This window comes from Rhizophagus irregularis, chromosome 10, assembly GCF_026210795.1.
Source record: "Rhizophagus irregularis chromosome 10, complete sequence".
Classification (NCBI taxonomy): Eukaryota; Fungi; Glomeromycota; class Glomeromycetes; order Glomerales; family Glomeraceae; genus Rhizophagus; species Rhizophagus irregularis.
Genome location: NC_089438.1, coordinates 1796164 through 1820878, shown reverse-complemented (window position 1 = coordinate 1820878; position 24715 = coordinate 1796164). Strand labels below are relative to the sequence as shown.

Here is a 24715-nt window from a genome sequence, read left to right as displayed (position 1 = left end):
GTTATACAAAATCACGTAAGTGCATTTGTAGAAAATTTATTATATGACCGGGATCAAAAAAATTATTGCACATGTAGAATATGGAGGGTATACATTTAGCATTAAGTTCCTAGCTTGGAACCAAACAAAAGGATGCCTTATAGAGAGTGTGTATTTATGGAGAGTGCATTTATGGAAAGTTGACTGTACTCCTAAAGGAAAAGGAAACAAGTGAGTTTCTTATGCAGAAGTAGTTAAACAGGATTCGAATAGTAACTCTAGCAGACTGAACTCACCTTCTCCTAATATGGACAAAAAGAAAAAAAAGGCTGCGTCCATTCAAAGATTAGCTTATCTAGTATTAGCCATAAGGCTCTCAAGAAACAATTAGTTACACCAGCACCCAAAACAATTAGTACTGTAATGACTTGCTATAATCCAGAAGTTAAGGACAATATCTGTGAAATTACAGTTTATGATATCCCTTCCAGATGGACCTATCTTAATGTTCTTAGTCACTTAAAGACCTGGGTCAAGTTTAAGGTTGCTTGCCGAAACCTAGGGGTTTAGGCAAAATGGCATTTCGCCGAAAAGCGAAATTCTGCCGAAACTTATTATAAATGCTAAAACTGCCGAAACTCTGCTGAAACTATAATAAATCTATAGTAAAATTTTGATGAAACTAATCGTAGGATTTTGAAGAGGTTTAGACAAGCAACCTTAGTCAAGTTATTGCGATTAAATTAAATCATGACAGAAATACACTACCATTACCATGTCAGTAAACCTCAACAAGGTGGCAATGAATCTATGGAATAGTGGAGCTTAGAACACTCTACTTAGAGGTTTACCTGTACAATAGTTTCAGCCAACTGGGATCTCAAACAAAGAAAAGAACGGGAGCGATTTCAGGCAGTATTAATAGAAATTCCTATTTCTACCACTACTGCAATTTTATATCCAAATAACCCTGCTCAATCTATTCTTACACTCACGGGGTGTAAAGCATTTAAACTAATTTAAGATAGGGTAATCATAAGCTGATAACTTACTATAAATCACGAACTGACTTGGATAAAGTCGTTAGTAAGACTTTCAGTTTAAACAGATTTATAGGTAATTGGAAAAGATATTATACCTCTAACTTGAAGCAAAAAAGGAACTGATATCAGAAGATAAAGCAAGATGATGATTCTGAGGTATTTCAAAAGAATATTAACACAATTAAGTCAGACAAGAAACATAAGGAGACTAAACGAGTGACAAGAGCTTAGACAACATTGACAAACTAACTGTTTTAGCTGATATTAGATCAATGCTAAGAAAATTAGGAGTATCTTAAGAAATTCTGTACAGAATGATTAGTGGCGCCTAGTTTTAGGAGTGTAGTAGTTGTAGGGTGGTTTTGTTGTCAATTTTAACAGGACCCTGCCTACTATTAAGATATATTACCAGTAGAAATTTCACTTTCATATGAAACCTTATCTTAGGATTTGCTTAAATTCTATTGGTTAATTGACTAAAAAGGAAAAAAAATCATAACAATGTAACATAAAATTTCCTTTTATAGTAGGATCTTTAAAGAGTTTTATATGTAAACTTTATCTTAGGCCACAAGGTGACCTATCTTAATAGTAGGTGAGATCCTACTTTAACCCTTATATTTTCATTATTTTTATTTTCTTTTTATTTCTTTTTGGTACGAAGCATCATTTGATACAAGTGTACCTGGACATTTTCATTGCACAGTGGGAATGGAGAACTTTCTTTATTTGTAGCTTGTACCTAAGGTTGCTTGCCGAAACTAGGAGGTTTCGGCAAGATGGTGTATGTGAAACTGCCGAAACTAGTTTCGCAAAATTGCCTCAAAATGCCAAAATGCTAAAACTGCTGAAATATGCGAAACTGTTTTGACGTTTTGGCATAGTATATCATATGATATACATATAGTTTCGGCATACACTATAATCTGTGATTTGCAGATTTTATTCTGATCAGTTTCGGTATATCATATGACTTACCGATCATACTAATTTACTGATCTGATAATCTTTTTTTATTAAAAAAAGGTTAAAAAAAAATGTTTTTATTGTTTATAGTTGGAAAAAATAAACCCGTTCTAAACATAAAAGGTTGGGTTTTTAATTAATTTATTTTTTTTGTAGGAATGTCACTAACATTCCTTTTCTCTTTTTTTCTTTAAGAACACCTTCTGGACCTGAAATTCGGCGAAGTGGTAGGTTGGAAAAGAAGGTGTGGTTTTATTTTAATTATAAGAACGTACCTAACATTTCTTTTCTCTTTTTTTCTTTAGGAATACCTTCCGGACTTGAAATTCGGCGTAATGGTGGGTTGGAAAGGGGAAGTGTTGTTTTATTTTAATTTAGGAATGTACCTAATGTTCCTTTTCTTTTTTTTACTTTAGAGCACCTTCTGGACCTGAAATTCGGTGAAACGGTAGGTTGAAAAGGAGGAAGTATTGTTTAACTTGTTTAATTTTAATTGTAAGAACGTATCTAACGTTCCTTTTCTCTTTTTTTACTTTAGGGTGCCTTTCAGATCTGGAATTTGGTGAAACAGTAGGTTAAAAAGGGAAATGTTAGTTTTTTTCATTGTAGGAACGTACCTAATGGTCCTTTTTCTTTACTTTAGGGTCATTCTTTTGGGACATGAATTCTGTTGAAATGAAATAAAAACAGCCTCCTGGATGAACCTGGACTTAAAATGTAAGGAATGGGAGAAGGGAAGTTTTTTTAAATATTAAAGAAACGTACTGACGTTTCTTTATTTTTATTAGGTTGCCAGACTTCTTAGACGAATCCAGACTTTGGAATGTTAGTTGGAAAAGAGAGAGGTGATTTTTTTTTAATATTAAAAAACGTTACTAACATTTCTTTCTCTATTTTTTTTAGATTATCGGACATTTGGGTGAACAAAACTTAAATGGGAACTGGGAGTTTACTTCAAAGAAATGTAATTAATCTCTTTATTATTGTAATAATTGTAATAAAATAAAAAAATATTAAGTAAAACAATAAAAATTACAATAATTTTTTTTAAATTTATTAGACAATTTGAAATTAAAAAAAAAATGCTAAAAAATATTAGAATAGCGAAACTATGGTGAAATTCATATAAAATATTAATGCTTATTATACCAAAACTATGGATAAACTTAATTATAGAGGTTTCACAAATTTTGGCAGTTTCACACATTTTGGCAGTTTCGCAAGTTTTGGCAATTTTGCAGTTTTACCACTATGTAAGGGTTTCACTTTTCAGCATTAGGCCAAATAGGTTTTGGCAGGTAACCTTACTTGTACTATTACAATGTTTTCACAAGTTTTAACTAGATATACTATAAATAAAATATACTAAAATGGGCAAAATTTAAGTATAAATTAAATATATTTTAAGTATATATTAAATACAATTTAATTTTTTTTTTAATGATTTATATATGCTTTATTGATATGTAGTTTATATACCATACAAATAAATTATCATAAGCTATATCCATCCAATAAGATGCAATTATCAAAATAATATAATTTAAATTTTGTGAAAATTCAATTTTAAATATAAAATAAGAAAATTAAGTATATTTTAAAGAAAATTAAATATATTTTAAATATATTTTAAGTAAAATTTTTTTTTATAAGGCATAATAAAAATTCAATATCTGTAATCCATATAAAAATCAAGTCTGGATACAGATAATTTTAAAAAAATTGAATGGATAATCCATATATCCATGTTATTTATGTTATTCATGTAATTGAATAAAAGGTATTTATTATATTATTGAGATTGAATCAAATAAAGTATATTTAAAAAAAGAAAATATTTATTAAAATTATAAATATTGCAATTACAATTTTTTTATTAACCATAACCAGACCATTCTAAACAAAAATAAATAGCTTTATCTTCTTGTTGATTCCAAGAACATAACATATATGATTTTTTAACAGTAGTTCCTAAACGTCCAAATGTAATAATATCCATAGGAGATATTATTTTATTTATATCAAAAACAGTGGCTATAAAATGACTATGATATTTCAGTGGATCTCCTATCAAATAAATTAATTTAGTAAAATTATCAAATATAAAAATTAATAAATTTATTAAACTTACCAGGATATAAAAGATAATCTCCACCAAATTTAATACCACTAGTAATATAATATCCTTTATTCCATAAATCACTATATATTTTATATTTTTGTATATCCTTTAAAGTACTTGGCCAAATCCATAAATTATTTTGTTTAGCTGTATTGATAGAATCAAACCAATTTTCATTATTATTATACCAAGTAAATGATGTTGATGATGTTTTAATATTAATTATTGGTGCAAAACCATTTACTTTTGATGTTTTATTTTCAGAGTTTGGAGTACTTTCCAGATTCCGAGATTCTTTTTTTTGCTGTAACAATGTATTCTCTTCTTTTAAATCATTTAAATTTGTTTTCTTAGCTTTATTGATTTTTTCTTTAATATCATGATTTAAAGTATTATTCTTTTTTAAATTTTTAATCTTTAATTTTTTTTCCTCAATAAAATTTATATATTCTTGTAACTGTTTATTTTCCTCTTGAAAACTTTTCTGCTCAAATTCTTTAATTTGTGCATTTGTAGGTGATTGATGACTTTTTTTATCATCAACTAAAATAATTAATCCTGTGATTTAAAGAAGTATTATAATAAATAATATTAGTCTTGCTAATATAATGCAATTTTTTTTTGAAAATTTTATTTATAACCTTTAGAAAGAAGCAGTGTAACTTCTTCATTCAACAAAGTCATTGGCAAACCAAATAATTGATTTTGCAATGGATATCTTGGAAGACATCCAATAAAAGATCCTACAATTCGGTAATTTTCACGTAGAAATCGAATTTCTATGATTTATTTGTTATTTGAGCTATTACCATTTGATAAATAATAATTACAATAATCGAAAAAGTTAAAAAAAACCTTCAATATTCCATAATAATGCTTTATTGTTACTAATATGAACCTTGAATGGTGGTTTAAGTTCAAGAGATGTGTTTGTATTTTTGATTTCTTTAAATTATAAAATAATTTGTTAGAAAACGGAATATAGTATAATAAGGAATAAATAACTTTTTTAAAAATACCCATTTGGATATAAAAATACGATTGAGGAATTAGGTTATAATATTTATTGTAAATATGATGATAATTCTTTTTTAAATCACATGATATTTTATAATCCGCAGTTTTCGTGACAAAAAAAATAAAAATGACCAATTATTAATTAATCCAGTCTCATAATTTCATTATTTAAACCTTAAAGAAAGAATAGAGAAAATGGAATTATGAAATTTATAGATGAGATTGTACGATATTTGTGGGTTTATTTAAGGAGTCTTATTCCTTCGTAGTCGTTTACGTTTTGCCTAAATCAAAATATTTTAAAACGGGCCAAACTTTAAAAAGTTATTATTTGATATTAAAGTACCTTTAAGAAACCATCATATCTAGCTGTTTTATCGCGAGGTTTTGGAGGTGGATAATGCGTTTTTCTTGGTCTATAAAATTTGTCTAACGAACTATCATGACGAACTTGTAAAAACAAATTTGGTTTAAATGATGACAATTTTAAAAAAGATGAAAATCGGCCAGAGAGAGAAAACATTTTTTTTTTGGGTCTACCGCACCTGATCTTCAAATTTATTTATATATACGGAACAGTTATTGGGCTCTTTCATTAAAAAAAGATGTTTTATGTTTTAATATATAAATATTCTACAAATAATAATATGTTTCAATACAAATTTTCTTGTTTCTATAGTTGTTACGAAACTGGGGAAAAATAAGATAATTAAAATTTCTAAATATATTATAATAAAAAATTTATCTTATATCCCATTTAAATAAAAAATTATCCAACTTTACATTTCATTATTAAAAATTTTTGAGTAATCGTCCAAGCGCACTATTAAGAAAGTTAGTTTTAGACGATTCAAAAGAACTATTCAATTATAAGTATCTAATTTCTAATTCATTTGACAATTTGGCATTTATTATTTGTCCTTATCACATACTTAAGTTTGTCTCAATGCGCCTATTATTATGAAATAGAATAAAAAAATAAGAAACTGTTTATAATTGCGCTCAAATATAAACTATTAGATAAACAAAATTTCTTACGTAAACGTTCTGTCAATTCTTCGTCTTCTTTATTATTTTTATCTGGCACACCAAGAACATCGCTCGGGGCAGCTTCTCCTAGCTCGTGATTCAACTCCAATCCATGCTCATCTGCTACTTGTTGCATTAATAAATCAACTTCTTCTTGTGGAGTGCTCAATGACGTAGTATTACCCATTGCACCTTCCATATATTGCGTTTGAACATCTATGTCTTCAAATTGAGCTTCAAACTTGTCCATTACAGCAGAAATCTATTGTTAAGATTCATTTAATAAGATTAATGGTTTTTTCAATTAATTTATAAGCAATCCTTATATACCTGTTCCAAGTTCATATTCGACATAGCTTTATCCATGCCTTTTACAACATTTGCCATTGATCCGGTCACCTACATGAATTTTTACGTTACCACTTGTATTATCAATATCAGAAGATCGAAAAAAAAATACTCTTACCTTTTGCATCGTAACAGCAGTCTGTATTCGACTGGCAACTGCATCTATTCTTGATGATAATTTCAATAGATTTAACGCCTCATTCTTTTTGCGAATAGCATTTGAGGCATATATTCGTGCTCCTTCTGTATTCTGTTGTTGTATCGCCTGAAAATGGAAGATAAATTAGTCAAGACAGCACTCCCAAAAATTAATGATCCTGAGAATTCTAAATATCACACTTTTTTAAGTTTTGCCTTTTCTGTATTTTCATCCTTGTTAGCTTTTTTTGCTTGCCGACTTAATTGTTTTGCTGTCAACTTTTAAAACGGAATTCATTAAAGCAATTTGCAAAATATAATCATGTATGTTATATCCTTACTTTTAGTTGGAACAGGTGTGCTTCCAATTTACTACCCATCTTGAAAACTTGAAATTGAAATTCTTAAAAATAAAGTTGAGAGTATAGTTCGGAAATATAAAAGAGGAAAAATAAAATAAGATAATTCTTGGCGGTCTTATTCTCCGTTTATTGTAACTATTTATTATACCATCAAAATTTGTTGAAACAATAGTGATACTGCTAAAAATAAGTCCTTTTAAAATGTCCAAAGATGCACTTGCACGTGAACATACGGGCCACAATACCCCCATGTATAATACCCTGCAAAAAACAACTCATTATTATATAAATAATATAATAAACATCCAATTGTTATACTATACAAGTTTTAAACATCTTCCATTAATAATAAAAATTCGCGCAATAGAAGGGAGGGTACTATGGTCCGCAAACTTACACACGGAGGCGAACTTGTAAATTATTTATTTATAATTAATAATGATTTATTTTATTTAAATGTATTCTATATGCTATGGATCATGGATGTCAATTTTGAATATTCTAAATAAAATAAATACTAAACGAAGTTAAATACAAAAATGAAATGATTTTTTTTTTTTCGCTATAAATTACAAAATTATTTAAATAAACACTAAGCATTTCCAACTAATTATGTAAATCAAGAAAATGAAATCTCCAATTAAAAAAAAATTAAATGCAATATGTAATAAAAATTAAATAATAACTGCTACACCACGTTGAGCAACTTTGTTTTTGTCTTCTTTCTCAGCACTTGAATTAATTATGAAAAGTAATTCACTTCGATCCTCATTAAGGTAAACTGGGAGTTGAACTGTTTGCTCAGTGATTTCGACTTCCTTAGACTTTAATACCCATCGGATTTGTGATTTATCTAATTTAGTGAATGGGGATGGGACCAATCTTATTTGATCATTTTTCCATTCGGCACCTGAATTAATTAAAATGATTATTAGTTGAATCTTACAATTTATGAAAGGACTATATATTCTTTACATACCTGCAAGTTTAAGTCCTGATATCGTAAATGAATCCTCATCTCCACTCCTGTCAAGGTCAATTTCCAATCTCAATTCTTCTAATGACCATTTGTGTGATTGCGCTACTGCTTGACGTGTAGCTGTAACATATGCTTCAGGCATGAAAAGACCTCCTAACCATACATTTAATCCTGAATATTCAGTTTCATTGGTAATTGCTTCTAGTTGTTGTAAACGACTCTTAAAATCTGCTATCCAATGATTGAGTGAAACAGTTTTTGAAACTTTATATTTTCTCCAGTGGTCGGGTATAATACCTTTAAATATTAAATCCGAATAACGAATTAATAAATACTCTTTGAATAAAGTTGAGACTATATTAAAAAGAATTACCTTTTGTTAAACAACTCAACAACATGCGTAAATGATTGGTTTGTTTAAGTTCGCCATCGCAAACCTTCTTTATATCTTCTAAATCATGACGTATCTTTTTGAGAAGAGAACGACCTATTTGATTTTCACGATCGAAAAACCTGAATAATGGATTTTTGATACTTTCGGCGGTACGATTCATGGAAGTTAGTTTCTACAATAAGTAAATAAGAAAAAAAAAAACGTGTATGTCGATTAGTATTAATATTTAAATTTTGTTGATATTTAAATTAATAACACAAACTTACTTGTGGTAATATATTTAACCAAGTATCGACATTATTATAAAGAGCACGCATCCAAGCAGGTTGAGCAGACGCTCCAGTTGATTCAGAACCTGATTCTTGTGTGTATGCAACTTCATCGTCGTCAGCTAAACTCCTCATCTTAATGATTTTAACAAGCATTGCATTACCTAAAAGTAGAATTATAATATAACTTAAATAATCTTCATAAATGATAGATAATAAAACGAGAAAAAAATAAAAATTAAATAGTATACCTTTGCTTATGGATAATACTTTTTCAGCATTACTTGGCAATCCTAACCAAATTGGTGGTTGCCTTTCAGGGAGTTTATTAACCCAGTTCATGAATTGGTCTATCTTACTGCCTTCAGGTGTAGCCAAGTCGTCAACGCCTTCAACAAGTTTAAAATCAAGATCATATGCAGCTGGTGTGAACAAACTATTAACGAAACATTCCAATAGACGTTTATCAAATTCGTTATCAATACGACCACCATAACCAGAAATAGTAATCAATGAACGCATAGCTTCCCAAGGAATCTTATCAGGGGAAACATTAGCTCTGCCTTGAGCAACAGAGTCTAACCAAGTGTCAATTGTGTTGATAGCAAAATCTTGATCAGATTCATTAAATTCATAAATCTTGGTCCAACCAAGAGGACAGTAACGAAGACGTTCTTGTACAATAGCATGTAACCATGCGAGCATAAAGTATAATCTGACACGTTCCGTAGGTCCTTTTTGAAGTCTACTTGGAGCAATAGCTTTGAGAGAATCTGTAAGGTTAGCCTTAATACCTGGTGGAGGTTCGAACATAAGTATACGTGATAGACGTAATAAGTTTACTGGCACTTTTGGATTCGTTTCCATGGTAAGGAATAATCTGAAGTTTTTATGTGCTTTCATGCTATGTAATTTCTTTTCTAATTGACCTAACCAGGAAGGTGCAAGATGTACATTCTTCAATAACACCCAGTTACCATTCTTGATGGAACTAGCAATAGCGTTGTCGGCAAGAGTAAAACCCTCTTGTGATCCCATAGCAACAGATGTGCAACGAACATTAAGTTCTGCAACAAGGTTATCAACACGGAAACTTGCATCATAACCAGGAACCGAACATAAGGAAATTGGTGTAGTTGGCTGAATTTCATCCAAAACTAAAGCTTTAAAGTCCAAATCTGTTTGATTAATGAAAGCTGGGTCAAATGCAACACCAACTAATTGGGTCACAGCAGGAATCAATCTATCTGGTCGGAAACATTTAACAATCAATATCTTTCGTAATTGTTTGACGGTAGCTATAGTATTAACAGTAATGAAAATTAGAAAAATTGGAAATTCAAAGAATTCATTACACCATTATAATAATCTTATGTTTCTTACCAGGTAATCCACTATCCAAGAATTCGGGAATACAGTTTTCAGCAGATTCAGCTTCCAAGAATTCTTTCCAATCTGATAAATTACTTGTGATATGTTTAGTAAGATTGGAGAAACACGGGAGGGTAGTAAATTCTTTGATTTTACATAATTGATCAGAATCGAAAAGATCAGCTGGTAATCCTAATTCTTTGGCAGTAGCATGAGAACCGGGAACTACATCACCGCCGCTTAATAAGAAATCGTATTCTGTTTCGTCAATTGCTGAAGGTGAGCTACGCATCTTAATTTGAGATAATAAAATTGCATATGTAACATAATCTTCGTGCAATAATGAACGTGATACACGTTTGAAAGAAACGTTAAAAAGGTCGCGTTTAAGAATGTCTAATCTAGAGTTAGCTTCCGTAATATCTTTAAGATTGGGATTGTCATGGAGAATAAATTGGAAGATTTCATAAAAATATTCAAGTGAAAATTGATAGAAATGATGTAATAAGTTCATTTGTTCCATTACGAAGAAGACTGAACTACAAGCCTGAGCAAGGGGAGTATATTGCTTTGTAACTTCCTCAACTTCTTGCATAATACTTTCTGTTTCTTGAACCTTCTGAGTAATTTCAGCAGCTTCCTTTTTCAATGTTTCTAGAGTATTCAAAACTACAGCATCATCCAAAATATTACCCTTCGACTCATTCAAAGCTTGTAAAAGAGATTTTTCAAGATGTCTTAATTTTAATTTGAATTCACCCTGAAGTTTAATTAAGTCTGTTCTCTTCTTGTCAGTATCTGGTCTTTCAACCTTAAGTACTTGATTAAGACATTGGCTTTGTAAACTACCACGAGTTACAGTGAAATTGACAAATGTCACACGACTGCATACGTCTGGAGGGAAATTGACAGATGGGTCACGAGTTGAAAGGAATAGAGTAAATGATGGAGAGAAATCAATATCTTGTCCTCCTAAACGGATCAAGACACGACCTCCAGTACGACGCAATTCTTTGTTTAGTACAGCATTTAAAATAGGGTCAAGATGTTCAACATCTTGAATAAGTAATGGATTACCAAAACGAAGAGCACTTTCCAAGTTTTTAATGAATGAATCATCCAAGAAACTAGTAATTCCAATTTTTCTATCCTTATATTCATTCATCAAAAAGGCTGAAGCTTGACCAGATGGATCAATAATTAATGGATATCTATTGAAGCGTTTGAGCATGATAGCATTTTCTGTACAAAGATCGTCCGCGGGAAGAGAATTTGCTTGCCATGACAGACGATCATCGGCGGTTGAAAGATATTCTGTTAATGAAAGTTCTTGTTTGAATTGAATGTTTGCGTTGACAAGATGACCTGTCCATTTGTTCACTAATATTTCACGATATTGTTGATCAAAATAACCACCATAAGCGAGGAAAGCGGCTGAAAGTAAGACGTCTCCCACAATAGTACCCATTTGTGTTTCAAATGCCTGGCTACCGCTTTCCCATCTTTCTTTTTCGGATGACAAACTCTCAAGAAGCGTCATACTACGGTCAACTTTTGTTTTGACACTTTCCATACCATCTTTAATAGCTTTTTTCTGACTAATTAAGGATTCATATTCTACTTTATATATTCCAATTTTTTCTTCTAAATCATTAATCATACTTTGAATACTAACAGCCTTCAATTTAGTAGACTCCTGTTCCTTTTCTAAATTATCTACTTCTTGACGTAAAGGTCCTACTCTATCCAAAATTTCAGAATAACTCACTTGAGCAATTACCCATTTAACTAAGGGTCCACAAGCTTTACTAGCTTTGTTTACAAGCTCGTAATTGAAATTCGGTTTGCTTAAATATTCTTTCTTCATTTTTTCTCTCAAATTTTTTGTCATGTTCTTGTCCGTATCATAATTAACAATACTTGTAATAAAATCGTCACGACGAATGATACCTTGCACAGCTTTCCAATTGTCTATAGTAAATCCAAGCAAGGTACAAACGGAAGTCATAGCGAGTTTTACAGCTTCAGGAGGATTACCCATAGAACGTACTTCGGTAAGTTGTTGTTTCTTAATACCTTGTACACTTCTCCTCGCTTCTTCAACAGCTGGTTCTGCATTCTCTAAATCTCTTAATACAACACTACGACGTTCTTCAATGTTTTTTGTTTGAATTTCAAGCTGAGCTCCAATTTTTTCGGATTCATCTTTTTGTGCTTTAGCAAGTGTTTCATCTTCTACCATCTTCTTTAATTTTTCAGTGGCTTCAGCTTCTTTTGCTTTAAGATCTTTCTCCTTGATAGCTAAGCTCTTACGAAGTTCTTCTACAGTTTCCACAGTTTCTTTTAATTTGTCTAAACCAACGTTCAAATGACGCTGTTGTTCTTCTAAGTCTTCACGTTTCTCATTAAATAAACGTACATAATGATTGATAAAGTCCAAATAATGACGGGGGGTAACATAATTATAACGTCCTTGTCGTTTGCTTAACTTTGCGTTAATATCATAAAGTGATTGATGAACGTATACAAAAGCATTTACAATAGCATTTCGATGTGTAGGTGGAAGAGATAAACCACGATACGCAGTTGGGAAGTTTACCGGTGGAGAATAATTCTGGATATCCAAATCTAAGTTATGCGTGAATTCCATACCAACTCGGAAGAAAGCTTGGTCTGGCCAATCACCGAACCAATCTAATACACAACGATTAAATAAGGCAGGAGAAGTTGCTGCACGGGAAGCAAGACCACCTTCAGGAGGATTCATTGTGAACACAACGTGCAAATTCTTCATTACTTGTTGTGTGAACCATTTATATAATTCTTCTTGAGAATCTAACATTAACCCTTCTCTTTGAGCACCTTCTTTACAAGCTGTCATTAAAGTATTATATTCATCACCCTCAAACAATCCAGGAACCTCAGCATTAGCGAGCAATGTATTCATGCGTTCTAAGAAACCTGAATCTAATACATTGGATTCGTCCATAATGAAGCATATTTTTTCACCTTTACAACCTGCACGTCTTAAAACAACGCGAAGATCTTCATCAAAGTCATCACCGGTGTATTTGTTATGAGCCTTGATTTGGAAGACACTTAAACCGTTCATCCAAGCAACAAATCTGGATAATGTAGTTTTACCGGAACCACTTACACCAATTAAAAGTAAATGTCCTTGCATTTGTCTAAATACACGATCAATACGGAGTACGTGATCCAATACATCATTAAATAGTACTAATGGAACATCCAATTCTTCTTCATAAAAGACTTTGAGGCGAGCTTTGACATAATCACGTAAATCCTCACGTTCAACGGGAATATAATATTTGGATAACCAATTGGAGAATAATATTGGACGTCCTAAAGCTTCTTGTTGATTTAAATTAGGGAAGTGTTTCATAGCAATTGCATCAATAGTATCATCTGTCCATTTCTTTTCTTCTTCAGTGACAAGACGATCTTGGAACAATCGAAGAGCTTCATGTGCCCAGATACGAACAAGTCCTTCTAGAGACAATGTTTCCATTGGTTTTATGGCTTCAAAAATACCTCTCATCCATCGGGTCAATTCACGAGGAGAATAAATATAATGAGCTTGAATATCTGGTGTGAAATGTTTTTGTGATGCAAGATAGAAATCTACCATTGCAGCTGTAAGAGGTTCGGCGTAAGCTCGAAGTGTAGGGACAACTTTTAACATGGCACGTGAGAAAGTACCATAAATTTGGTTAAGAGAAATTTCGCCAGGATAGTCAACCATCACTAAAGGTGAATGACGAAGGAATCTGTGAGTTAGTGGTACACGACCAGGATCTGTTGGTGGATTACAGGCACCGACAAATTGTATACGTTCAAGTTTAACCCATGCTTTATCAGTAGTTCTCCAGTAACCTCCATATTCAATTAACTGTCTTAAAAATGAAATAACACGTTGAGTTCCATATTTATCAGTAGCAGGTAAATTGATTTCATCGCAGAATACTACAATCCAACGGCCAATAAGGATAGGTGACAAAACTATACCATTAGGTGTCTTTCTATATTCACAATATTGTTCAAAAGTTTTCAAAATAAGTTCAGGAGTTGTAGCACTAGAAAAGTTGAGACCAACGACTTCCATGTCAGGTAATTTTCTAAGAGCACTGAAAAGTGTCATTGTTTTACCGGAGCCTGGAGGACCACAAAGCATAAGTGGCTTGTGTTCTGATAACCAGGAATACAAAACTTCTTCATGACGAACAGTATCAACAGTGGGAATAACTACATCAGCTTCAGCAACAGTATGAGTTTCAATTTCAATAGTAGGTACTTTAGTTGTCCAAGCAACCCATTCACCATTACTTATTTGAACATCGTAGTCAATAACAGATGATCCGGGAGATGCAGGCGGTAAATCGACAATTGTAATTCCACGTACGAAATCTCCAAGTTTAGCACGTAAATCAAGTTTCGCGTCTCCAGAGAAACTCCAAATAACACCAATAACTAGACGTTTAGTGACATAACTTTCTAAATGATCGGCTGGCATTGGAAAATCGGGATGTTGTACGTTATATTCAATGACATTATGTACTGTCTTATTCATCAACGAGAATAAGGTATTTAAAACACGCATCTTTGTGAAATCCATAATGTGTTCCAATTTTTCAGCATGTTCGAGGGCTTTGGTTACGAAACCATCGTCAGTCATGTGTTTAGCAAGAATTTGTGCAACAGCACGTTGTGTACTTAAATGAGGTGAAACAGATTCTTCTTCGCCAGATTCAGCTCTGCGTGCAGTTGAGGAATTTTCCTCTTCATTGTCATCCAATGGTACAGATTTAAGAGTCTCCAAGTAATTGGTGTAAATCATTTTTAGGGTACAAACTTCTTCACTGAACCAAACCATACCGCAACGACTGACAGTAGCCAAAGTAGCGTATTTCAAATTTTCTACTTCAAACATAATACGAACATTTGGTGGAAGACTCAGACGTTCACCGTTAGGTAAAGTAAGTAACTTATTATCATCAAGTACACTATTCAAGTTTTCGACCCATTCGGGATCTACGTCACCATCAAAAATAATCCAATGTCTTTTTCCACTTTCACCACGAACATTGTCCACAATTTTACGCAAGATATGTGTAAATAAACCATCTACCCATTCACGAGTAGTAGGATCAAGAGTACCATAAAGAGCATCCTTTGAGATAGCTTTTGGATCAATTACATATGAGACACCTTCTACACCCTGTACACGTTCTAGAGCTTCCAAAAGAACCTTCCAAGCTACAGTTTTTCCAGAACCTGATGGTCCTACCATCATAAGACCGTGATGTAAGTTTTGAATTTGATAAAGTTGTAATACTTTCTCCATCCACATTTCTCCATCGAGAAGACGTTTTTCTTGACAGACCAGTTTGATTTCGTTTGTAAGTCTATCAAGATCTACAGGTCTATATTCAACACCAGGGAATACATCAGCTAATAAACTGGACAACAATGGAATATCGTCAGCGACCAATTTTGGAACAATAGTTTCACGGATACTTTGAATAACAATTTCTTGTTCTGGAATAGGTTCTGAAATATTTGCATATTCTGATTCATCACTATTTTTATCTCTAAGAGATTGAAGACGTTCACGTTTTAAATTACCAGCACTAACAAGTACACATTTCAAAGCACGTAGACCGAAATCATAATGTGCTTGTGGCGATAATTGTTCAGTACATAGGTTAAAAAGCGGTACTACTTTAGAAGCAAGAGTTTCGGCTGTACGGAAACCTTGCGAGTAAAGCATAACTTGTGAAATTAGTTCACGATCTGGTTTTGTCATAGCCATACTTCTAAATAGTTTTTTCAAATTATCTGGTAAGTTAGAACGTCCAGCATAACCAGGATTCATAGTAATAAAAATGCCAGTATTTGCATTAACTGTAAGACTTTTGCCAACAATTTCTACTTCAGCGTTTGGATTATCTACAATTGACTTTAACCCAAGTTGAATGGTTTGTACTTGTTGCGAAACAGCAGATAAAATTCTTTCTTCAAGACGATTAAATTCATCAAAACATCCCCAAGCACCAACTTGACAGAGACCAACAAAAATACGTCCCATAGCTTGGAAATCGAAATTTTCATCACAGCAGAATACAAGCACAAATCTTCCAAGCTGTACACCAAGAGCTTTAACCGACTCCGTTTTACCAGTACCTACATATAAAGAGAATTGTTATTAATGTAATAACGGAAGTATTTGAAAAAATATGTAAAATTACTTACCAGCTAATAAACAAGAAATAAAATGTTCACCATTTAATTGGCGGAAAGGAAAAAAATTATTTTTTTTTGTTAGGACGAATAGAATAAAATCGAAATAATTAATTCTGACGAGAAGAGAATAAACTTTCGTAGACTTACCCGGCCCGAAAGGTGAGCCTCCGAGTTGAAGAGAAAGAGCTTGAGTGAGAGTTAAATAACATCTGTCGGTAAGAGGGGTTTGTACTAGACGGTCAGGAACACCAAGATATTCATATCCGTATAAGAATTGAGCATTTGCCATATGAATTGTGAGTCTAGCAAGTGGATCATCAATAGATGCGTTAAAATAAAATCTCATTTGGTATAACCATTCAAAGTCCTTTGGTGAAGATATTTTGTTCTTAGTAAGTTGACGGATAAGATCTCGTTGATGTACAAGTTCAGTAATTAAATGTTCACATTTTTTGCGTTGAGTTGAAGGTAAATCTGTGAGTACAGTGTCAGCTAAGACGTCTAATGCGCGAGTTACGAACTGAAGGGATTTGTTTAATGGAGTTTGATCGTTACGATCACCCTGTTCTATTGTAGAGAGAGCTTTGTCTACAGATGTTGTCCAAACAATTTGAACCGCAACTACTACTAATTGTGATGCATATTTTTCAATCCATTCTAATAAGGTACTGGTAACTAATTCATCATTAAGGTAAAATGAACTAAGTTCAGCAACAGCTTCTGTTAACCATTCAGCGAGAGAGACTTTCATTTCTTTTTCGATCATAGTAAGCCAGTCATTAATTTTTGGATTTTCTTTAATTGATATCGGATGTTTGAATGGAATTTCTTCACCCTCACGGGATGCCATTCCTTGGATGATTGTCAAATCTTCGCTCAATAAGATATTAGAAATACCAGCAAACATCTTTTTGAAATGTTTCTGGATTCTAACAACATCTTTACTATTACCAATAATTTCGAGTAAATCTTCGTCACCAACAAAGTAGAAACGAGGGAATGATGAACGTTCTCTTTCGAGGTATTCACCAAGAGCTTTTTGAATCTTACTTAAGAGATCAGACAATCTTTCTAATGATTTTTGAACATCTCTTATACCCAAAACATCCATTACGAAAGGAGATTTATAAACTTTTTTCATGACACCCATGAATTCAGAGTTGATATTTGTGAAGCGTTGAGTTTCTACAGGAAGCAAATGTTTAATGTCTGCACTACCACTAAAAATACCTTCCAAATATACCCATTGACGTTGAACATCAATCCAAACGTCAAACAAGAGGTTAACGCGATTTAATTTATCTTCCCATGAAGAAGCATCTTCTTCAAAGGTTTTATAATATGGTGACATTTTCATGGCTGTTAATGAATTAAGATTTTCGCTGCATTTTGTAAAAAGATCATCCCAACCTTTGATAAGACGACACTTATTTTGATAATTTACAAGTTCAAGAGCATAAGTTGTCCACGTTTCTTTAACTTGTTTTAAAAATTCTTCGAGAGCCATTTCACCAGCTGCTTGAGCTACAACTTCTCTAATAACTGTTTCATTTTTCTTTAGGTCCATGTCCCAAATTTGACCAACAGTCATATCAGATGAACTTACACGACCTTCAAAACGTAATACTTTAAATAATTGTTTCCAATGACGATCTTTCAAAGCATCGGATTTAAGTTCGGAGAGAATAGGATTAACTTTGATGTATTGTTTCATTGTTTCTTGAACATATTCAAAAGCTGCATATGTACGCATACGACTGGGCATTTCTTTTGTAGAATTGATAAGATTATCCAATTGTTGTCTGATTTTACGAGGTACAACGGAAGCCCATGGTTGATCCTTTAGTTCATTAATAGAACTCCAAACTTTACCAAGAGAACTCCATACAGACTTAAGATCTTTAAGTTCTTCATAAACAGGCTCTAATCGATCCTCAGAAGACGACTCCATATTAAGAGCTTCTTTAGCATGACAAACACTTTCATAATTTTCTTTGATACGAGAGACGCGACTCTCAAATTGATTAAGTGTATTTATTGCAACATCGGGTTTAATATCTCCCTGAATTGGTTTTTTCTCAAACCATTCAGTAACTATTTCTTTAACTTTACCTTCAATGACTTTATCTTCAGTAATGATCTTCATTTTTAAGCTATCAACTTGTTCCATAATTGCATTGTCCTTTCTTTTCAATATTTGATTAAAAGCACTCCATTCATTTTCAATTTGATCAATATATATCCAATCACTTGGGAATTGGTATCGTTGCCTCTCCAAAGTTTTCTGTCCATTTTTGAAAATTTCAACATCTTGTTCCCACTTAGCAACTTTACGATTAAGATCTTGAACAAAGATAAACAGTTCAAGAGCTTCACTAGTATTATCACTTTCCATGGATTTATTTTCAAGATCATTACGAGCATGAGAAACGTTCGTGTTAAATTCTCTCATAGAATCTGCAATCTTAGCACCGAACTTATTGAGAACCTCTCGTTGCCACGAATCATATTTAGCATTAACCTTACTTTGTGCATGTTGATAATCAATTACTATGGGACCAAAGGTTCGTGATGTATCAGAGTTATCAAAAGTATTTCTAGCTTTTTTAATTTCAGTAAGAATTTGTTGCCATTTTAAAAGATTATCACCAAGTTCAGCGAATACATTATTTGCTTCAAGATCCCATAACGATTGAAATTGAAACCAAACGTTTATATATTCGAATACTTCTTTCAATTTGGCTTCGATTACTTCATAAGCCTTCTCAAGTGAATTACTCGGAATCTGTGTCAATAAATTAGAATAAGTTGTCTCACGAGAAAAAGTTCCTCTGACTTGTAAATCAATATCGTAACTGGAACTTTGGAGTCTTGGAAGACTGCACACAATAGCAAGCCATTCATGGAATTGATTATACCATTTTGCTCTAGCATCTTCAATAGGAGGGTCTAGATAAATTACTTGATTACGAATCTTAATTTCATGAGTTAAAACAGCAAGTGTAGGTTTCTCGGCTTTTGATATAGTTGGTCTTTCGCCATCAATTGAATCATTTCTTGTGGTTCTACGTTTATTTTTTCCTACAGCTTTACCACTTATTGAAACTGCTTCACTATATATGGATTCCGCAAAATTAGCAGATTCGTCGCCTGATTCCATAAATTCTATTGTCCACGCATCAACTGCATCTTCTAACCGGTTAACAAGAACATTTTCAACACGTTTATCAAGTTGAGCAACCCATGGGTTGAGATTTGAGTATGACTCAAGAATAAGCCTATTAATTATATCTTGAATTTTCTTTAAGTTTGCCTGGAATTTTCGACCCTTAAAAGCGCAAGTTTTCAAATCATCAATATGTCGAGAGATACTGTCATAACTATCTATCAATGCATCAACTTTATCTTGGAAGATTGATACTTGGTTTGCAAACTCTCTTACAAAAGTGACATGTTGATTTTCATCTAAGGCTCCTCCATTAAGTAAATTTGTTCTGTAATGGCGATCATATGTTTCGACAAAATATTTCCATTCATAATTTATACCTTTTGTGATCATGACCTGTACTTCATGTCGATAACTAGCTACTAACATGATAATTTCAGGATGTTTTTGAACTTTTTGTAGAGTTTGTGCGTATGTTCGTACTGTTTCCATAAGACTGACAGCAAAGGGATAAACACGTTTTGCAGTCTTTGCAAGACTGCTAATATTATGTGGTACTTGATGATTTAACCACAGTAAATTTCTCACTTCTTTGAATAAAGTAATAATTTGTGGGTCAAAATTAACACCCAATTGCAGTACATTCCCTTGTGCACGGTTCTTAGTAATTTCAAAGAGTCGACCGCTAACATTTAAATCGCGTCTATTCTGAATATCCTTTTGCCAGGTTTCAAAAATCTATAATTTAAAAAAAAAAGATGATGATTAGCATTTCAACGCCTATTTTTAAATAACTTATTATCTCAAAATTACCGGTCGGGTATCTAATTTCTTCTTAAAGTTATTGCTATCAGTTTGCAATTTTTGGCCTTCCGCATACATTTCCCAACCTTTTCCGAGTACATCTTCAACACGCTTCATGTATGCTTGTAATTGACGTTCTATTTGTCGAGCCCAAATCATAGCGCCGGAAATAGCTGGTAAGTCACGAAGTTGTGCCATGTGATATGCTTCAGATTTACGATATTGTTGTGTGAATTTGTCTTGAAGTTTCTTAATATCTTCTTTGACGGAGTCAATAAGTTGAGTTTGATATTCTTGAATGGCACCACGAATCTATATAAATAAATTTGAATATAAAATAAAAAATTTATTATTTAAAGTAATGATGATTTGATCAAAGAGAAAAAAAAAATATACGATACCTTAGGTCTAACAAACAAAGCATTAAATTTAGAGAATACGCGAAACATTTCATTGGCGTTCTTGCAAGTACCAAGACGATCACGTAAACTCGAAATGATCTGATTTTCGACACGTGAAACGCGTTCGTTATAAGCATTCTCCGCTTGCATCCAAATTTCGGTACCTTCAATTGATACATCCAATACATCAATATCCTTCACGCTCTCGTAAGCCAATTTAACTTCTTCCATTGAATTAATATCATTCGTATTTGCGGATTCTTCTTCTTGTCGTACCACTTTGTCTTCTCCTTCAACCACTATCTTCGTGGTAGTTTTAGGTTGTGACATAACTTTAACAATTGTTTGATGAAGTTGTTCATGTTGTTTTCTGAAATTCCTTACAAAAGCAACACGTTCTTGTAATTTGTCATGTGCAGGGCTAATTTTAATTGGGATAAACTTGTCTGAACGTTTACGTGTAACATCACGCGCTATATTTGTAAATTCTTTAATGTTTTCGTCCCAAGTCTTAAACACATCTTCAGCACCAGACATAATTTTTTCGAAATCTTCATATTCCATATACATTAATCTTCGGTTACCCAAAACTCTGAGTAGCTGATCATTTAAATCACGTGATATAGCTTCAACAAGTGCGAGAGCTTTTTTGATTGGATATGTGCTAAAAATTATGAAATTATAAGTAAAAGATGAAAAATTTTTACAATTATTAAATAAATATATATAAAACTTACGATAATCTTAATTTCTTCAAATGATTAAAAATAATGTTTAATGATTCCTTTATCTTATTCACATCAGGTGCAGAAAGAAGTTCATTAAGAGGAAAATCCTTCATAAGTTGGTTGTATTTATTAACTAATATAATTGAAGAACGTGATTTGTAAGTATAACACTCTAATGAGAGACTGGTGTGATTAAATAAATCAATGTACCTTTTTCTTTTGATTCCTTCAAACCAGTATCGGCGATAAATGATACCGTTGTGTGATAACGTTTAGCATGTCGCAAAATGCTTAATGTTAATTCTAAAAATAATAATGATGATAAATATTTAATATCACAAATAAAGAAGTTGTCTCTTTTTTTTTAAAAAAAAAATATATATATTCAAACCGATGTGGTCTCCTTTTAACTGTTCGTCAATTCCTTCCAAAGCTTTTTCCATGCTTAGCCAGAAATTAATTTCTTGAATGGCCGTGCCACTTGCCGGATCACGTGACAACTTGGTAACCTTTTTAATTTCTTTAATCCAACCGTTTACATCTCCTTGGAGTTTATTCAAAAATGTTGAATCTGTGAGAAGTGCTTGATTTTCAATCATGTCAACGGTTACACGCTTTCCTTTTTTCCTACACTATTTAATATGTTGAAGAAAAATTGGTTAGAAAAAAAATTCAAAACACGATTCAGAAAAAAAAATACGGGATTATTCAAAATTACGGAAAAGATTACTTACCTCTTCCACAGTTTTTTGAACTACAGGATGTATATTAAGTGATATCTCGGGTATTTCAACATTTTGTTGTAAATGAAGAAGTGATAATTCTAATTCGGTAATTTTCTTTTTGGCCATCGGAATACCTTTTTAAAAAAAATAGTAAAAATATTAATAAATACGATAATATATATTAATAAATTTACAATGATTTCCATTAAAAAATGATTAATTAATATTAGCTTATACATACCCATTTTAGAGTCATCGTGTTTTTTACCTCCAATGCTGACAAGACCTTCGTTGGCACCTTTTTCTCTAGCATATGCATCGAAATAAGGAGCAACAGCAAGGTGAATGTAAGAATGTAACGCTTCATATGGGCTTATACCAGTCGAACCGGAATCGCTTGATGCAGGACCGGGTAAATTTATAAGTTGAATCTGTGTTTGTATTGCGCGAGAACCATCCAACGTAGGTACGTGTTTTATGAAAGCGACGGAAGCAACGTTATTTGAATTGTAAGTGATTTCTTGTGTACATATGTATGAATATGTGAAAGTTGCTTGTTCATCTGTGTTAATGAAATGAATTTAAAGCGTAAAATTTTCATTGATGTGAGTTGTGATGGCATATATTCAAATCTATCAACCAATAATTTGATTCATTTCAAGTTGGATCGATTCGATAAAATGAAATATTCTCTATATAAAGGTTCACGATAAATCTTTCCTGCGCACAAATTGTGCAACTTTCAATGTATATCCTTTGTCGCATTGCATAGCGCATGTAATACAAGTATACTGCGGAGTGAATATGTAAACTTACCTTCTTCTTTCTTGTCGTCTCTTCTCTTTGTGAAAAATATAACGTTAACCTGAGGGTCATTTATAAAACGCTTTAATTTATCTGTGGTATCACTCACAGACCACAGTGAATTTGCTAAATCAGAAGATTCAGCCCCCAGGACCAAAGGTAATAATTTATCAAAATAATCTTGTAATTGATTTGGTTCGCAAGGTGGAACAAGCGAAGTAGTAGTTGGACCACCTGCTATAGTTTCGCCTTGAGATGTTTCTGTGTCGACATCCATGATTTTATTATATAATTGTAATTAAAAACACAGCAACACCTAAGGACGCGGTTAATATTACAAAAAAAAAAATTCCCCTGAGCTTTTTATACCAGAATTTTCTGAATAATATTAACCATTTAATATTATCAAAAATGTTTGTATGACCTGTATGTATGTATAACTTTACTTTTGAGTTAAAGCACGATTATAGATAGTTAATCTTATAAATACTTACCTTAATTAAGTTTTTTAGTAAAACAAATCATGTATTGTAACCTAAAATTTAGTGACCCCCGCTATGAAAAAAAAGTGGGTCGACGAAAATGCTCTAGATTAATTTTTGATTTTGGCGGTTTTCATGCAGATCCAGATGATTTGATTACTACCATAAAAAAAAAATTGAATGCAAGTCTGCGGTTGGTGGCTTTTAGGGTGATTAAGTTTCAAAATTACGGATAGGGATAAAATAAAGTATATTTACCAATCAACAAAACTTTGAACTACTTGCACATGAAAAAAAGTTATAATAGCATGAAAATGACACCACATATAATAAAGAAGACAAAGAATTTATTAACAATGAAATTAATGAAACTACTTTCTAGATTTCACAATTCAAAGCTTTCAGCATTAACTTGATTCGAAAAAGTTCTTCCGAAGAAAGTTGTAAATAGCTGCAACAAAAAAAAATGCTTGTTTTAAAACTTAACTTTCGATTGGAGGATCTTTATCCTAGATCTCCCAAATCTCAATGATATGTGGCACAATTGATCATTTTTGTCGTTTTCCCTTACGAAGCTGTGGGTATTTTCATATAAATACATATAAATGTATAAATATGTACATATTACACACTTTGAATTAGAAATAATTAGAAATCGTATATCAAAACTGGCAAATCAGTTTAATTTAAAAATATTCACATTGTGAAATATAAATTTTAATAATATAGTATTAAATCTTAATACTTTGTTATAATCTACTTTACTATAATCGTGAAAAATGTATTTGATAAAATTGCAATTCTTACTGTTCCTATTTCCAAGCCTCATCTTTGAAATAATATGTCCATTGAGAAAAAAATTGCCGATCAAGATGTGATAATCATGTTCTCTTCGTCAAGTTGCTAAAGGGATAATTTAAAATTTTTTTTTTATTTTGTGATCAAGAGGCAGGTATTGTAGATCCAAAGAAGAATCTTGCTGTAATATTGTCTGCAAATTTTGATATCTTAACTCATCGAGCAAATTTTAAAAGTTCAATTGATTCATTTTTCTTAAAATGGTGCCCTGATACGTTAATCTTACCTCCTCTTACCTTTCCTGTAATTCTTCTATTATTCTAAATAGTAAAGTTTTAATAAAGACTAATTAATAACAAAGAACTCCAAATTTTGATGCTGTCCTACAAATAAGTGATGGACTAAACGATGAAAAGAATTCTGATCACAATTTTATTGAACAAAGAAAAAATTATAATTTCTCGTGAAATTTATCACTGGCACGTCGACAATTGTATAGAACTAACCTAATTTAGAGAGAAATTAC

The 24715-nt window shown here is 32.1% G+C and overlaps 4 protein-coding genes across 4 annotated transcripts; all 4 read right to left on the bottom strand.

Annotated features, from left to right (window-relative positions):
- Positions 1-3864: 3864 nt before the first annotated feature.
- Positions 3865-5133, bottom strand: OCT59_001910 (uncharacterized protein; the record flags this gene model as incomplete). Its single annotated transcript, XM_025322716.2, has 5 exons — positions 3865-4055; positions 4120-4668; positions 4752-4889; positions 4966-5055; positions 5130-5133. 5 exons carry the CDS (start codon positions 5131-5133, stop codon positions 3865-3867), a joined length of 972 nt encoding a protein of 323 aa, XP_025165606.1.
- Positions 5134-5372: 239 nt separating this feature from the next.
- On the bottom strand, positions 5373-5650 carry OCT59_001909 (uncharacterized protein; the record flags this gene model as incomplete). Its single annotated transcript, XM_066144153.1, has 2 exons — positions 5373-5411; positions 5474-5650. 2 exons carry the CDS (start codon positions 5648-5650, stop codon positions 5373-5375), a joined length of 216 nt encoding a protein of 71 aa, XP_065995345.1.
- Positions 5651-5711: 61 nt separating this feature from the next.
- On the bottom strand, positions 5712-7171 carry OCT59_001908 (Vacuolar-sorting protein SNF7). Its single transcript, XM_025322717.2, has 6 exons — positions 6984-7171; positions 6844-6921; positions 6623-6769; positions 6487-6555; positions 6166-6418; positions 5712-6079 (listed from the first exon to the last, which is right to left on the bottom strand). Exons 1-6 carry the CDS (start codon positions 7020-7022, stop codon positions 6060-6062), a joined length of 606 nt encoding a protein of 201 aa, XP_025165607.1. The 5' UTR covers positions 7023-7171; the 3' UTR covers positions 5712-6059.
- A 170-nt stretch (positions 7172-7341) lies between these two features.
- OCT59_001907 (uncharacterized protein) lies at positions 7342-23186 on the bottom strand (the record flags this gene model as incomplete). The annotated part of the gene is made up of 15 exons (XM_066144152.1): positions 7342-7914; positions 7984-8280; positions 8357-8549; positions 8644-8810; positions 8898-9944; positions 10030-16221; positions 16429-20185; positions 20261-20563; positions 20653-21316; positions 21390-21513; positions 21591-21683; positions 21772-22012; positions 22115-22239; positions 22347-22667; positions 22922-23186. 15 exons carry the CDS (start codon positions 23184-23186, stop codon positions 7679-7681), a joined length of 14025 nt encoding a protein of 4674 aa, XP_065995344.1. The 3' UTR covers positions 7342-7678.
- Between the last annotated feature and the right edge of the window lie 1529 nt (positions 23187-24715).